The following is a 16793-nucleotide window of genomic DNA, read 5'->3' as shown; positions in this document are numbered from 1 at the left end:
TCATTCTCTCCCACCCCCCATGCCTCATTCTCTCTATCAAGCAAATAAAATTATAAAAAAATAAATTAAATTTAACTTAAAAAATAAGATTAGAGCTGCTCAGTGGTCAAAGTACTTCTTATGCAGTGGGAGCCTAGGGGTCTGATACCAAATGAGTTGAAATGTTAGAATCTTCAATCTCAGGTAAGCTTATGGGTATGGCCACATGTGCCTTTCCACCAGGAAGCAGTGACCTGGGAATCATTGGAGCCCCACAAGCTCTGGAATCAGCAGAGACTCAGGCTCAAAAACAAGACCAGGGATAAGAGCAATGGAGCCAGAGACCTGACATTATGCTCCATTAGGTGAGCGTATGAGGACCCATTCCACACCACATACACATACCACACCATACACACACCTAGCACATTACACATACACCACCACCACACCACACCACACCACACCACACAACACCACACAAAAGAACATCAGGTCATCAAGAACTTTTTTACTATAGGCAGGTAAGACCCCTGTGACCAAATGCCAACAACCAGCACAGTATATCGAGAATGCAAAGCAAGGCCTCCTCCTCTCGGGACCAGCTGAGTCTGGTGGAGGATAGAAGATGCAGAGCTGCCCACTCCTGACTGTTTTCCTCTGGGGTGACAGGAACTGAAGCAGGAAAGAACCTTCAGTTGTAGCTGCCATGGATTTCTAGCATTCATCCCCAGTAAGTCTTTCCTAAGACCAAGCAGGATGCTGGGACCTCAGGGCCACTGCCTGAAACTTCAGAGGAGTATTTTTGTCAAGAAAGAGTCCTAATGTTACACCATAATTCTGACTTTTTAAGTAGGGAAGAGAATAGATTAAGTGGATAATTTTACTCCAATCCCCTCCTAGTTCTGTGTGTAACTACACAATTCAATTTGTGGTGTTTTTTTTTTTTTTTTTTAATTTAATCTCAAAGAAAGACTCACAAGGACCAGCACATTTGTCTGAGTGTATCACACCAGGAAACATTGCTTCTCTTCATAAAAGAGCACTGGTGTGGTCATTTGAGTCAGCTGGCCCCCATAAGCTCATGTGTTCTGAATGCTAGGTCCCTGGCTGGTGGCAATTTGGGAATTGGAGGCTTGCTGGAGGTGTGTTGTTGGGGATGGGTTCAGAGGTGTTATAGCCAGTACCCCTTGCCATTGTTTGGATCACTTTCCTGCAGCTGTTTCCACTTGCTACGGCAGAGGTGATGTTCAGCCTCTGCCCATGCCGTCCTCTCCCATGCCATTATGAGCTTCCCTTGGAGTCTTTAAGCCAAGATAAACCATTCCGCTTTTGGTCTGCAGCTTTGTGCTGGTGTCAACAAGGTAACTAGAACAATTGTCCTTTGGAGGAAGTGTATGGAGGGTAAATCCAGAGTTCTACAAGAGTAACTAGAGAAAGTACACAAATACTTGTGTACCGGAGGAAACAATGTTAACTAAATGACAGTACTATTGCTTGGATTTTAGGGGTCTTGAAAAGAAGCATAAAAATAGTGTAGGTAAATCTGATAGCAGTAATAAAATGAAACTTCATTTTTATTAAATGCTTTCTATGTCAGGCTTTTTAAAACAGCACCATCGCATTTGTGTTTGTTAATATTGATTGCCAGCTTGACAGGATCTGGAATAACCTAGGAAACAAATCTCTTGATATGTCTTTGAGGGAGTTTCTAGGTTTAGGTTAGTTGAGGTGGGAAGACCCACTCAAATTTTGGTAGGTCTATCCCATGGGCTGGGGTTTCAGATTGAATAAAAAAGAGGATGGAAAGCCAGATGTGGTGGCATACACCTTTAATCTTAGCATTCAGGAGGTAGAGGGAGGAGGATCTCTGAGTTCGAAGTCAATCTGAGACTACATAGTAAAATCCAGGTCAGCCTGGGCTAGAGCGAGACCCTACCTTGAACAAATAAATAAATAACAGGATGGATGGAAGCCGAACACAAGCATTTACCTCTCTCTGCTTCCCCAAGCACAATGTGACTGGAAGCCTCATGTTCCTGCCACCATGTGCTTTCCACCATGATGGACTGTGCTTTCAAAGTGTGAGCCAAAATAAATCCCTCCTTCTTTAAGTTACTTTTGTCAGATGTTCTGTCATAGCAATGAAAAAAAGTATATACTGATATTTAATCCCCACAATACTATGTAATGAATACCAGTAATATCCCATTTTCTGTGAACTGAGTCATAGACAACTCCTGTCACTTGCCCCACACCTCTGTCAAGTGGAAGAGTGGGACTTGAACTCAATAGCCATGTCCAAATCCCACACTCTTAACCATTTTACAGAACACAATGTCCTGATCCTACTCTCTTAACAATTTTATTGACATTATTCACTTGATATTAAAAAGTCAGCATTTAGGATGATATATTTGCGATAAAACATCAGGCCTAAAATCTGCAGGGCAACATGTCTGAGATCACATTCATAGTGCACAACAGGAGAGTCCCAGATGAGTGGCACTTCCTGATAGAACAAATGAAAACATTTGCTGATTCGTGGCCAGCAGTTCTGATAAGAACCCGTGGTGTCTGGGGCTGTAATCAGAATAAACAAGCTAATGTACCTGGTCACAGGAGAAAATCTATCACTTTCCTATGGAACTCTGCCTGGAGTGAGGGTCTCAAATTTCATCCTGAGTGCTCTAATTTTGAGAGCTGAAGATCAATACAAGAAATTCAGAGAATGTTACCCAGAAGAGTGATATTTGTATGGGGGAGTTTGAGAAATGCCACATTTCGGAGGTCGGATTGGAATGATAGATGTAGAACTGAGGAGGGGGCCCAGTGTGTAAAGTACTTGCCATGCAAAAATGGGGGGGGGCTGGAGCATGCATCTCCAGAGCCCATGTAAAATGCCAGGCACCTTGAAGCATGCCCATGTTCTCAGTGCTGAGAAGGTGAAGACAATGAGTTCCTGGGGCTCATCCGCTGGATAATCTACCCAAATTAGTGAATTCTAGGCTTGGCAAGAGAATCTGTGTAAGAGGGTAAGTGGAGAGTATTCAAGGAAGACATCAACTGTTGACCTCCAGCTTTCAAATGCACACATGAGGCACACACGTTTCCACAAACATAAAAGCACACATACATGCATGCATACTGCACACAGCCACACACAGACATGAAATAGATATTTAGCCTAATGTACATGGCTAAGGAAAGATGAGGAAGTTGGCTTTAAGCATGGAAACCTCTGACCTGTGGAACACTGGTCCCCAGTGACCAGCCAATGGACAACTCAATGGCGAGGCGTGGAAGAAATGCCCAACACAAATTATGTCAGAGCCTGCCTGCAATATGGGAGGTATGAGAAAGCAGAGAGATGGAACCACACGCGAGCTGTCTGTCAACACAGACTCAGAAAAGTACACATGGGGTGACATCTTGGCATGGCTGGAGAGAGAAAGCCAACGTGGTGGGGGAAGTTGGAGTGGGGCAGAACCATTAAGGTGCTCCAAATGTTAGCAATCTGTGACTTCACATGGTCTCAGGCTAAAACACAGTGACAGAAAATCACCTATTAGCTTAAAAGTGAGAGCTGTAGGATAGCTCACAAGGGTTAGACACACAGGGGTCAAAAGACTGTGAAAAGAAATTGTAGACTACAGAAGTGTAAAAGCCCATTTACACAGGCAGGGCTGACCCTTCTTGAAACAGCAGTGACAGTTATAAATAGCTGGTAGCTTGCAGCCATTCTCCCTCCACTCTGTATCCAGGAGCACAAACCTTCTTTCTACCTGGCCAGCACTGGGTGGAGTCCCTACCTGGGCTCAGTGAAGCACCTCCCCCTGAGTCTTGTTGATCTATGGCCCTGCTTTCCTAAATTTCATCTCATGAACAATACAGGCTGCCTCCACTCAAATACACAAATGACTGTGTTGGGGAGGGAGGCAGGTGTGATATACTGTGTGTGTAGTGTGTGGTGTATGCACGTGTGTGTGTGTAGCAGGTGTGATGTGGTGTGTGTGTAGTGTGTGGTGGGGTGTATGCACATGTGTGTGTGTGCACATGCGTATGCACAGATGCAGCACACTGCTACCTCTCCAGCGTTCACCTGTTCCCTTGAGATGGAGTATCTTCCCTGATTGCAGAACTTGCCATTTTAAAGAGCCCCAGAGATTGTCTGATTTCTGCTCCCCACATCCAGCTATTTTACATGGCTTCTGCGGAATCAAACTCGGTGGTCTTAAGCCCCCTTCAGTCCCTCATGCTTGCATGAAAGCGCTCTTCATCACTGACACGCCTCTGCAGGGCAATTTATTTTTAAACGTACAACATGGATCTACACTTCAGTGTAAAACCAAACCACTCTCTTGCAATAGAATAAGACACACAGCACATCTTTTACTGAAGCCTGGGTCAGAAAAAGGGTCAGGCTAACCTTGAGGGGAGCAGCTTTCTTTGCACATGTTGCAAGCTCTAGCTGAAGACAGACAAACACTTTTTTTTTTTAAAGCTGACTTTTGAAAAGGGCTTAAAATCATCCCAAAAGGATAGCACATGGATAGGCAGGAAGCTCCCAGCATGTATCACGCGATTCCTGTCCCGGGTGGAGTGTTTCTCTCCACAGGGGCTTTCCTACCCTGCCAGCCTGAAGAGCTTCTTCCTGCGATGACGCTGGCCTCCGTGGGGCGGAAGCCTACATAAGTGGTGAGGCACATCGCTTAGCCCTCACCCCTCCGTCTCACCTCAGATGAACAGTGTCTGCCGATCATGCTGCTTCCGCCTCAGTTTCCCTCTCAGCTCATCCTGAGCATGCTCCAGCTAGGCTGTATTCCCAAATACCCATTGTTTTATCTCCCCAATCACAGACCCCAGCCCCAGATGAATCCTGTATGTTCTGGGTCTCCACCAATCATATGCCCAGATACATTCACACAAGCACGCTCACACATGTACACTCACACAGGCACACTTATTTGTATGCACAGGCACACGCAGGTGTGCACACACAGACACACTCATACACACACACACACATGCACACTCGCCTCCAACCGCTTCTCTCCCTCCCTCGCACAATGCAGAAGCCCTCCCAGTCTGCTCAGCTATCACGGGGGCCACTGATGAGGAGGGACAAGTCCTGTGGAAATTCACTCAATGGTCTTTTTCCCCAGGAATCCTAAGTCAGAGGACAGAGAAATATGCCCTGTTCTAAAGTGATGTTTCCAACTTGTGTATCCCCCAGAATCACTATGACTGGTTATAATGACTCTCTGGGTTCCACCCGAGTTCTCATCCGGCAGAGCTGGAGAGGGGATAAGAACCTGCATGTCTGCTAGGTTTCCAAGTGACACCGAGGCTGCTTGTTCAGTGACTGCATGAAAGAGCCACCAGTTGGGCTGGGGAGATGGCTCAGCTGAGAAAGCACTTGCTGTATGTATGGATGAGGTCCTGAGTTCAGATCTCCAGACTCCACATAAAGCCAGATGTGAGGTAAGTAAGCATCTGGAATCCAAGCACTACTATAGCGAGATGGAAGGTGGAGACAGGAGAATCCTGGGCAGTTTGTGGGTCCCCTAGCCAGGAGTACACGGCAGCAAACAATGGAAGGAGCCTGTCTAAAGTGAGATGAAGGTGACAACCCACAGCTGAGGTTGTCCACACATGGCTGCCTATACAAATACAAGCATGCACACTCAATAAATAAGTACACACACACACACACACACACACACACACACTCCGCCAGTCCAAAGGAAACTATCACTGGATATCACTTTTTAAAAATATTATTTATCTATTTATTTATTAGAGACAGAGAGAGAGGGAGGGAGGAGAGGGAGAGGGGAGAAAGAGAGAAAATGGGCACCCAAGGGACTCCAGCCACTGCAAATGAACTCTAGACACATGTGCCACCATGCATCTGTTTTACGTGGGACCTAGAGAATAGAACCTGGGTCCTTAGGCTTCTCAGGCAAGCGTCTTAACCACTAAGCCATTTCTCTAGCCCCTGGCTGTCACTTTTTAAAATATTTTGTTTTTATTTATAAGAGGGAGACACAGAGAAAGACAGAGGGAGACAGGGTGGGGGAGAGAACGAGAGGGAGAGAGAATGGGCAGGCCAGAGCCTCTAGCCATTGCAAACAAATTACAGACGTATGCTCCACTTTATGCATCTGGCTTATATGGGTAATGGGGGATTGAACATGGGTCCTTGAGCTTCGCAGGCAAGCACCTTCACAGCTAAACTGGATGTCATACTTGAACTAGCATGTTCTCATCCTTACACCAGGGAGTGAACACTGACAGACCTCACAGTATCATGGCGGTCATCAGACCAGCTGCAAAGCATGGCGGCAGAGGATCTCCTGATGCCCCTGTTTAGCACCAAAATATGAGTGTCCTCTTTCCCTCGCAAGCAGTTTGTCTGGAAAGACCAGAGCCTAGACACAACGAATGTCCAGGAATGAGGAACCACCATACTTCCTTGTGGGGTGCGGCATAAAAATGAGAACAGCTGCCAGGCTTTGAACAGATAAAACAGGGCGCTGGAGAGACTTCTCAGTGGTAAAGGCACTTGCCTGTAAAGCCTAATGACCCAAGTTCAACACTGCAGTACCCAAGTAAAGCTAGATTACAAAGGGTGTACACACCTGGAGTTCATTTGTAGTGGCTATAGGCCTTGGCACATTCTCTTTCTTTATCCTCTCTTTACATATAAACAAATATCATTTAAAAAGATAGAACATTAGTTTAGAGGAAAAGAGTTAAGAGAGTAAAAAAGCATTTAACCCTTTAAGTGCAGGCACAATATCAAGTCATCTACAATACTGTTCTGTGAGCTCCCGAAGGGTAAGTTCCCATTGAAATCATGTCACTGACCTCAGCCAGACCTAGATTCTCATCCTAGTGCTTTACAGACATTCTGTCATTTAGGTCATCTGGCTGGCCGTCTAACTTGAGATCCATCACAATCCGGTTTTACCAATGAGGAGGCACAGGTTTTGAAAGGTTACAAACCCACTGGAGCATCAGGAGCAAATTCAGCCACTGCTCTTCCCATTCCATTTCCCTACATCAGCATGCGAGTCAGGGCTGAGGTCAGGGAAGGCTTCCAGAACCTAGCGGGTTGGCCCTGCACTGCGTTTTGTCCTGGGGAGGGGGCCCTCAAGGGACAGAGTCATCTTGGAGCCCCTTGCTCATTCCATTTTCAGAGCCAAAGTTGCTGAGGAACAACTTTGAAGAAGTGCATTTGAAGAGGAAATAAGAGAAACAAGACAAGCTCGAGCTTGCCTCTGTGATCCATCAAAATTTCTCCCATGTGGCTGACAGAAAAAAGGGTATTTTTTTTTTGTTTTTGCGGTCAGAAATGTAACAAGGTAATTATTTTCACACCAGTCTTTCTGCATAGTTTTTCACAGACAGCAATTTTATAAGGCATAATTATCTATTTTTGCTTGCTTCATAAATTTCTCCTTTCCATTTCGTCCCCCAGTAAACTAGAAATTATTTAACACTGACGCCATGCATTGTGGTGCCTGGTTTTCCTCTGCCTTGCAGTTCCTCCGGCCTTCCTGCATGCTTCCTCTGACTCACCCCTTCATACTCCCCTTAGTACCTGACCCTGCTGTGGACAGAAGCCAAGTCTGTGTTACTGGGAGGAGAGAGACAGCCTCCCCTACTCCTCCAGCTCCCTCACGGTAGAAGGGCCAAGCTGGGTGTGGTGGTGGTGAACAGCTGTGATTCTAGCACTTGGAAGATGGGAGCAGGATCAGAGGTTCAAGGTCATCCTCAGATACATAGTAAGTTGAAGGGCAGCCTGGGTTACATTAGATGCTTTATCAAAACCAAATAAGTAAATAAATAAAAAGATGACTGGAGAGACAGTTCATCAGTTAAAGTCACTTCTCTTGCAAAGCCTGACAGCCTGGTTTGGTTCCCCAGCACCCACGGAATGGCAGATACACAAAGAGGCACACGCATCTGAAGTTTATTTACAGCGGCAAGAGATGGTAGCATACCCATTCTCTCTCTTCTCTCTCTTGGCAGATAATATTTATTTTAAAATAAAATAAATAAAAAAGAACTGATAGCCTTATCTTGTTGCCAATTGTTCCATCCCACCTGCTGGTTTTCCTCTGCTGTCTTTCCAGCATGCAGAACTCAGTAGGTTCTCAGATGTTCTGCCTGCAAATTCCCCACTCTTCTGAGTTACTTTCTCATCCATTTTCCCCAGGACCTTCAGGGTAACCCTGTAGTTTGTGGCCACTGTGATGCTCCAAGTTGGAGTGCAACTTGGGCTCACCCTCCACCCCCACCACCATCCCCACCACCCCCTCGACAAAACCATGCCACTTTTATTTTCAGCCTCAGCATCCACTTTGGTTAGAAGCTTCAACAGTTCTTCACACATTCCAGAGCTATAACCAAAGCAAGTTCTAACACCGATTGAGAATTTACTACAAACCAGGCACTGTGCCAAAGATGCTATGCGGTTTTGCTTAATCCTCATAACAACTCAGAAAGCCAGACATCACTATGAGGTGGTGAGAAGGAAGCGCTGGAATGTGAGAATGTTAGGGAACAAGGTGAAGGCCGTCAAGAAGGTATGAGAGTCAAGATTCAACGTTTGACTCTGAAGTATCAGCCCATCTCACCACCATATGCAGTTTCTAAATGTTTGCTAAATGTTTTCCTCCAACCCCTTCGCAATTTGGGTCATTTAAAGGTTCCAGAACTCCCAGGATCTCAGGGCCTCTGGGCAGTGCCCCAGGGGTGTCCTGGCAGGAGACTGCCACATGATGAAGAGAGTTGGTATTTGCTCTCTACCCTTTTTCCAGCATATAACTCTTTCAGTCCTTGGAATCTTCACAGTGATCAGTGCCACTTGGCATACTAAATACAGGTAATTGCAGGCTAGAAACTGGTCATCAAGTTGGGCATGGTGGCACACACCTTTAATCCCAGTATTCTGGAAGGGAGAGGTAGGACATAGAAGGACTGCTGTCTGTTTGGGGCCAGCCTGAGGCTACACAGTGAATTCCAGGTTAGTCTGGACTAGAGTGAGACCCTACCAGAAAGAAGGAAAGAAAGAAAGAAAGAAAGAAAGAAAGAAAGAAAGAAAGAAAGAAAGAAAGAAAGAAAGAGGGAAGGAGGGAGGGAGGGAGGGAGGGAGGGAGGGAGGGAGGGAGGGAGGGAGAGAGGGAGGGAGGGAAGGGAGGGAGGGAGGGAGGGAGGGAGGAAGGAAAGAAAGAGAGAGAAAGGAAGGAGGGGGGAAGCAGAGAGGGAGGAAAGGAGGAAGGAAGGAAGGAAGGAAGGAAGGAAGGAAGGAAGGAAGGAAGGAAGGAAGGAAGGAAGGAAGGAAGGAGAAAGAGAGAAGCTGGTCACAAGGCAGGATTAAGAGGTATTGTGGTTTGACTGTAAAATGCCCCCATAGACTCACCTAAGTGGACACTTGGTCCAAGTTATGGTTGTGCTGTTTGGGAGCCTTTAGGAGGTTGAGCCTTGCTGGAGGAAGTGGGTCACCTTGGGCAAGCCTTAAAGTTTTCTAGCCTGGCCCCACTTCCTGTTTACTCCCTGCTTCCTGACTCCAGTGTGAGGTGATCAGTTCTGCACCATGCTCCTGCTTCCATGCCTTCCCTGGCACAAAACTTCCTCTCAAAATGAACCTAAAAGAGCCCTTTCTTTCCTTAAGTTGCTGCTGGTCAGCAACAAGAAAGTAACTAGTACAGGAGGCGAGGGACTGTCCAAACCCTCAACTTCCTGGGAAGAGAGCGGCTGAAGATTAAACTGATCATTAGTGTTCATTGATATAAATTATCTTTCCCAGGTAAGGAAGTTGCCATAAAAATCCCTGAAACAGGGTTGGAGAGATGGCTTAATGGTTAGGCACTTACCTGTGAAGCCTAAGGATCCCAGTTCGAGACTCGATTCCCCAGGACCCATGTAAGCCAGATGCACAAGGTGGTGCACGCATCTGGAGTTCGTTTGCAGTGGCTGGAGGCCCTGGCGTGCCCATTTTCTATCTATCTACCTCTTTCTCTCTCTGTCTGCCACTCTCAAATAAATAAATAATAAACAATTTCTTTTTAATCTCTCAAACACCTCAGAGAACTTGTGGATAGCTGTAACATGTGGAGATTCCCAAAGCACAGCAGCTACAGAGCGCCCCTGCTGCCGTACCCCGCCCTGTGCATCTCTTTGTGATATCCCTTACAGTGGGCTGGGGACGCCTGCTTCACTGAGTTCTGTAAGCCACTCATGCGCATTAATCAAACTTAAAGGAAAGGCTCATGGGAACCCAGATTCTGACCCTGGTCGGTCAGAAGCTCAAGTGAAACAACTAAGGGCTTGTGGCACCTGGTGAGATGGCTCAGTCAGTAAAGGGCTTGCCATATAACCATGAGGACCTGAGTTCAGATTCCCAGACACACATAAACGCTAGGTGGGACAGCCTGGCCCTGTGATCCCAGTGCTCAGAAGGTGGAGAAGGGTAGATTGCAGGAACAAGCTGGCTAGCTAGAACAGCCTCATCAATCATCTCTGGGTTCAGTGAAAGACCCTGTTTCAATAACTAGGTAAGGTGGAGGGTGATTGAGGAAGACACCCGATGTCAATCTCTGGCATTCCTATGCACTTATACACGCATTCATGTGTGCACACATGGATCCACATGCAAACATACATGCGCACACACACACACACACATGAACAAAAAGGAAGAAAAGAAAAAAAACCGTGGGGCTCGTGACTGGCATCTACAAGTGAGCAGTAACCTTGGGACTTAGCCTTCCACTTGTGGTTTAGACACTATTTCCAGGTAAACAGTGTCAGATCAGAGTTGGATGAAACCATACACAACAGGTATCCACTGATGCAGGAGAAAGCCTCACACTTTGGCGGGGGGCGGGGGTGTCTCAGAGGTCTTCTGCATGGAAGGGCAAAAGAAAAATAGGCATTTTGTGTCTCTCGGACAGCAAAGAGGAAGCAGGAAGCAGTGACGCTGAAGTGTAGCGAGATCGAAGCTCAGAACTGGCTCCTCAGTCCCCATCGCCTCCCTGCAGGCGCTATCCCTCTTCTCCTCTCTTTTCTCCTTCCACCCCTGCTCCCCACTGTAGGTGAGCCCTGGGGAATTCCTCACTGAAGGTGACATCCCCAGTTTACAAGTAGCCTGGTTTCAACTCAGAGTTTCATAGTAGGGCGTGCTGAGGGGTCACCTGTAGCCCATCTGTAGCTGCCCCAAGCACCCTCCTTATTGTCATGGCTTGGGATGAAAGGATGAAATCTCCATTGCATAGGAGCTAGTATTGGGCTAGGGCTGGGCAAGAGAGGCTGGGTACTCTTGCTGCGCATATAGAACTGCAGGCCTGGGCAGAGGGAGGAGGGCACCAGGTGAAGGCGCAGAAGGCAAAGGAGTAGGAGGAACATGAGCGCGTCGCCCTGCGTTGGCAGACCAGTAACAGCAGTCCTGTAACCACAAACGGAGAAAGGCTGCACAACTCACTCTGACACTGTCCTCTGAGGTCACCCAGAGTCTCAACCAGCCTCTTTGACACTGCTTTGGGGGTGCGCACACCCTTGCTGAGCCCGTTGCCAGGCTCCACACACAGGGCTTCCAGAGACTCTTGGCAGTCAAGGGCATCCCTGCCTCATCCAGCTGATTGAAAGGAATATACATATGTCTAGACTTACAAAACTGCCACTGTCAATGTTTAGATAGGACATCAGTGAACATTGCTGACACTATAGAAATACAGTGACTATACATGCACTGGTCCTAAGAGATTAGCAGTATGCATTAAAAATATTAATTTTTGCTGGGCCTGTAATCCCAGCTGCATGGGAGGCTGGGTTAGAGAACTGCATGTTCAAAGTCTATCTGGGCAAGCTAATGAGACCTTATCTCAAAATAAAGTTGTTTTTTTTTAAAATTTGGGTAGGGGCCTGAGAAGGAAGCTCAGTGGTAGCATACTTCCTTAGCAAAAGGCCCTGAGGTGATCCGTGAGTACCACCAAAATAATAATAATAATAATAATAATAATAATAATAATATAAAAATAAAATAATAATTAATAGTAATAATTCACAAAGTACTGTAGGGTTTACAGCCTTGTAAGATAGCACGATTTAGTGATCTAGAGTTCTTTATAAAATGTTCAAGATGAATGAATAAATTATTGATTTAATCCCATCTAAAGATAATGACAATAAGCTAGATCTGAAGTCCCTTTAGAATTAAGAGATCTCAGCTCTTACCTCTTCTTATTCCAGCCCTGAAAATACAGACACACACACACACACACACACACACACACACACACACACACACAGGCCCAGGACGCTGCAGGGGCTCACTATCCCTGTAACACTTTCAAAAGACAGTGCTAACCCTATCCCTATCCTTCTTCACCTGGGTACCTCCAGTGTCTAGCCAGCTTGCAGTCATTTCCTGATGGGACAGATGGGAGACTTATATTTGTAAAGTGAACCAACCTTTCTAGCCTCAGGTCCCAACCAGTTTCTCTCAGTCTGGGCTGGGCCCCTGCACACCTTGTCCTGTTCAAGCTGCTGGGCCAGCTGGGGCCCTGAAGGCCACAGGGTAAGGCTGTGTCTCTCCTCAACAGCTCCAGATATGCTCCTTGTATGTGAAAAATTATTTACTGTGGTGATGTGTGATGCCTTTTTAAGAGAACAGATGGTACCTCCAATTAGAACGGTTTTAAAGGAAACCCTAATGAGAATATAAAAGCCAACAAATTGACTTTTTTCATACAGTACTTCCCTGGCACACAATAAATCAAATATATAATGAGACTCAATAAAGTAATAGCTTTATTTATACTTGTTTTGTCTAGTATTGTGTTGCACCATAGTCTTACCCTTTAGATCCCCTCAGCAAGCACTTGTCTGTCTGGAATAAGGCAAGGATCTAGACAAGGCACCCAGGAGCTGCACTCAGGTGTGCCCACCAGAGCCATGTGTAGTTTTGATTTAGCAACTTCTAGCCTGAGCCTATGCTCTATGTCCTGAGAAGTAAGACGCAGAGCTATGGAAAGTGGCATGCTCAGGCAAAGCCAGCTTGCTCCCACTTCTAGGTAAGATGGGAGATATAGTGGAACCAACAGGAGTGAGGCTGGTAGGTCCAACCCCAGAGCTGGCAGGAGGGAAAAGCATGTGATGTCTAATTTAAATAAGATCGATTCAGCTGGGTGTTATAGTGTGTGCTTCTAATCCCAGCAGTGGGGAGGCACTAGACAGACATGTACCTGGGATCACTGACCATACAGTCTGGTCTAACTGGTGAACTCCAAGGCAATGAGAAACCCTCTCTTATAAAATGTAGGCTATGTTTCTGAGTAATGGCACCTAAGTTTGTTCTCTGGGCTCCACACATCACTCAATATTGTCCTCTGGACTACACACATAAGTGCATAGACATGCAACTACAAACATTCACTCGAAAACACACACACACACACAGAGAGAGAGAGAGAGAGAGAAAGAGAGAGAGAGAGAGAAGAGGGTTTCAAGATATGGGTAGTATGGGGCTGGAGAGATGGCTTAGCTGTTAAGCGCTTGCCTGTGAAGCCTAAGGACCCCGGTTCGAGGCTCGATTCCCCAGGTCCCAGGTTAGCCAGATGCACAAGGGGGCGCACGCATCTGGAGTTCGTTTGCAGAGGCTGGAAGCCCTGGCGCGCCCATTCTCTCTCTCTCCCTCTATCTGTCTTTCTCCCTGTGTCTGTCACTCTCAAATAAATATATACTTTAAAAAAATAAATAAATTAAAAAAAAAAAAAGATATGGGTAGTATGAAGTGAGGGTCTACCAGGTTCTGACTGAAAGTTCTGGATATTCTCAACCGCCCCCCCCCCCAGAACTTGATCCTATACATTCAAGTCAGTCATGTCAGAGGGCTGTAAGAAAAGCCTTCAGAAGTAAGGGAAAGGGAGCTATAGCAAGGGTAGCTCTAACATCTGAGCCTCTGGACATTTGCCTGCCTTCCTCCTGGTAGCCTTATTAAAGCCCAGATGAACTCACAGAGTGTTTCTGCTGAGGGGAGAACCTGGGAGGCCCAGGCTTCCACATGCATGAGAGGATCAGCAGAGGGAGTGTAGCCAGGAGAGATTCCTGAGGAGAGGTGAAAGGGGATATTTTCGGGAGCGAATCTGCGTGAGGCCTTAAATATGGGCTTTGGTTGTCCGGAAGACTGGTGCTTGGAGCAGACACTGAGGCAGCAATGAATTTGCATCTTTGATGCCTTTTAAACGTTCACATTAAACAAAACTTTTCAGACTCATAGTTGAACCCCTGGGGGGTCCTCAGCAGTGGAGGAGATACCACTACAGAAAGACGGGGACTTGAGGCAGCAGAAGAGGCACCATCTCTTTTAATCTCCACCCGCCAGAGAGGGGGGCTGGGGAAAATCAGTTTACGTGAGGATGAGCTTTTCCTCGGCTCAGATCTATAAGCATCGATTGACTGCGGCACCTTGATCTAGAAGATGCTTTTAATTCAACCCTGTACTAGGCAAAGGTTATATATGCTGCAAGGCCAGAATTGAGAAATTCTTCCACTGTGAGTCCGGTCATTTTTTTTTTTTTCCTTGTCCATCAAAATGTAAGTAGGTGTGAAATATCCCTCTTATAGTTTTCTTCACTGGGATTCACTGGATGAGGAACTGGTCCAAGGAAGTATAAAGAAAGTGAGATGTACCATAGCATCCAATACAGAAGAAAGTTCTACCATGATTAAAGGCTAGCTTGAGGTAAATGCTTTTCCCAGCATGCAATGGGGATGCTAAACAGGGAGATGATCTCTGCTTCAAAGCTTCAACACATAGAAGAGAAGGGGAAAGTTCTCTAAAGTGCTGCTTAGGCAGAGCAGTGCTTCCTGCTTCACATAATGATGGGGAGATAGATTAAGAGGAAATCAGCCCCTCCCCCTGGCAGTCAGTAGAGCTGCTATGCCAACCCCAGCACCTAGACTTTATGTCACCACGATGCACACTGCCATCGGGCTTCTGAACTTGTCATTTGGCAGAAGCTTGGATGTTGGCAGCACACTGGACACAGTGTGAATATTTAGACCTGGTACACAAGCAGCTTCCTTTGGTAGCTGAAATAAGGCGTTTACAGAACAGCTACACAATTACATCATGAGCGATTCATGGAATAGTTGTATTCTAGTGAATCCTGATGTTGTTATCAAAGAACACACCAAGCTAAAATTTTTAACACTTGATGGGTTTAGGTTGTCTTGTTGGGGGTAGAAGGAAGGCACTCCCATCTGGAAGGAGGAGGAAAGACCGGTCATATGGTACTGAGCAGAGGCATGGCCCCATAACCAGCACAGGAGCCCGCTACGTTTTACTTCAGCACCATGGCCAGTGTCTATGCTCTGCACTGCCAGGAAGTGTGAAGTGTCTCTCATGCCCCAGGCAGACCACTTGCACTTGTCAAAGAACGAAGCTTTCCAGCCCAAAACCCTTGCTTGACACTTACTAGTGCATGCCACTTCTGGGGGATCAAAGTCTGCTCGATAATAGCCAGTCCGGCAGGTGCAGATGGGAGATGCCTCCGAGGGGGAGCGGCTGTTGGAGGGGCAGTGGGAGCAGCCTTCGGCTTCCTGGCTGGCCTTGAAAGTCCCGGCAGGACAGGCTGTAACACAGAGAGATCATAAGAGAGTTAATGGAAGAATGGTGACTGGAGACCTTTCCATGGAGCTAGGAAATGAAAGAGTCGGCTATCCTAAAAAAAAATAAAAAAATAAATAAAAAATAAAAGTCAAAACAAACGAAAAACCAGAATATCAAGTTGTGCATGGTTCATGGAGTAAAGATGTCAGATGATTGAGGAAACTTTGCTTAATATTTCTAGTTCTTCAAACATCCTGTGGTCGTTTCAAATGAAGTGACCCTCATAGCCTTGTGTGTTTTGAATATTTGGTCCCTGGCTGGTGACAATTTGGGAAGGTTGTAGAACCTTTGGGGAGGCGTCTTGCTAGAGAAGGTATGTCACTGGGGGTGGGTGAACCTTGAGGATCACAAGCCCAGCCCACTGGGTGTTCATGGCTAGTTAGCCCACGTTTGCAGCTGCTGATGTGACAAGATGTGATGCCCAGTCCTGCTCTGTCATGCTTTCCCCACCATGATGAAACTGCTCCACCAAACTGTAAGTTGAAATAAACCCTTCCCTCCCATATATGACTTATGGTCAGATATTTTGTCCCAGCAATAAGAGGGTAACTTCTGGACATCCCTAGTGGATATACCTCCCTGGTACTGGTAGCCCCTCTCACTTGAACAACTTGAAAAATAATTCTTCTCCCCCAAGTGTGCCAAAAGGTATGATTAAGGAACTGAATCTAATGTGGAGCTTAAAACTTGGGACACAAGTGTGAATGTATAATGTACATATGGCTGCTCCTCCTTTTTACTATGTTAACTGTCAGGGCCTTTCCCTGAGCCAGTTGCTGAAGGTATCTTGTCATACAGCCTCAGGTGGAAGGAGTGTTGGTTAGCAAGGGACCAGACTCCTGATTCTTAATGCCATGTTACAGCACTCACGAGAGACAGTTTGAGATGTGTTCGTAAGCATTTGTTATGAATGATGGAAAAGGAATTCATGAGTGATTCTTGAAAAATTAAAGTGATTTAACAAGATCATTCTCCCTTAATTGCATTTTGATAGGCTTTTAAGGTTTGAGGGAAAAAAAATGTAGCTTTGCAGGCAATTCACCAGAGACTTGGTGTCCTCTATCACATACTGACAATGGGAAAGGCTGGAGAAGCTGATACATCTTGATGTCTACTCAAGTGCTCTCTT

At 46.2% G+C, this 16793-nt stretch overlaps 1 protein-coding gene across 1 annotated transcript in view; it reads right to left on the bottom strand.

Annotated features, from left to right (window-relative positions):
- Ephb1 (EPH receptor B1) overlaps nt 1–16793 on the bottom strand; it is a 504317-nt gene that overhangs the window by 152981 nt on the left and 334543 nt on the right. Inside the window, exon 4 of the mRNA XM_004664344.2 lies at nt 15471–15626. Coding sequence (XP_004664401.2) covers nt 15471–15626 — 156 coding nt within the window. The remainder of the gene's footprint in view (nt 1–15470; nt 15627–16793) is intronic.

This window comes from Jaculus jaculus, chromosome 17 (genome assembly GCF_020740685.1).
Source record: "Jaculus jaculus isolate mJacJac1 chromosome 17, mJacJac1.mat.Y.cur, whole genome shotgun sequence".
Lineage (NCBI taxonomy): Eukaryota > Metazoa > Chordata > Mammalia > Rodentia > Dipodidae > Jaculus > Jaculus jaculus.
This window is presented reverse-complemented; position numbering and strand designations above follow the sequence as displayed.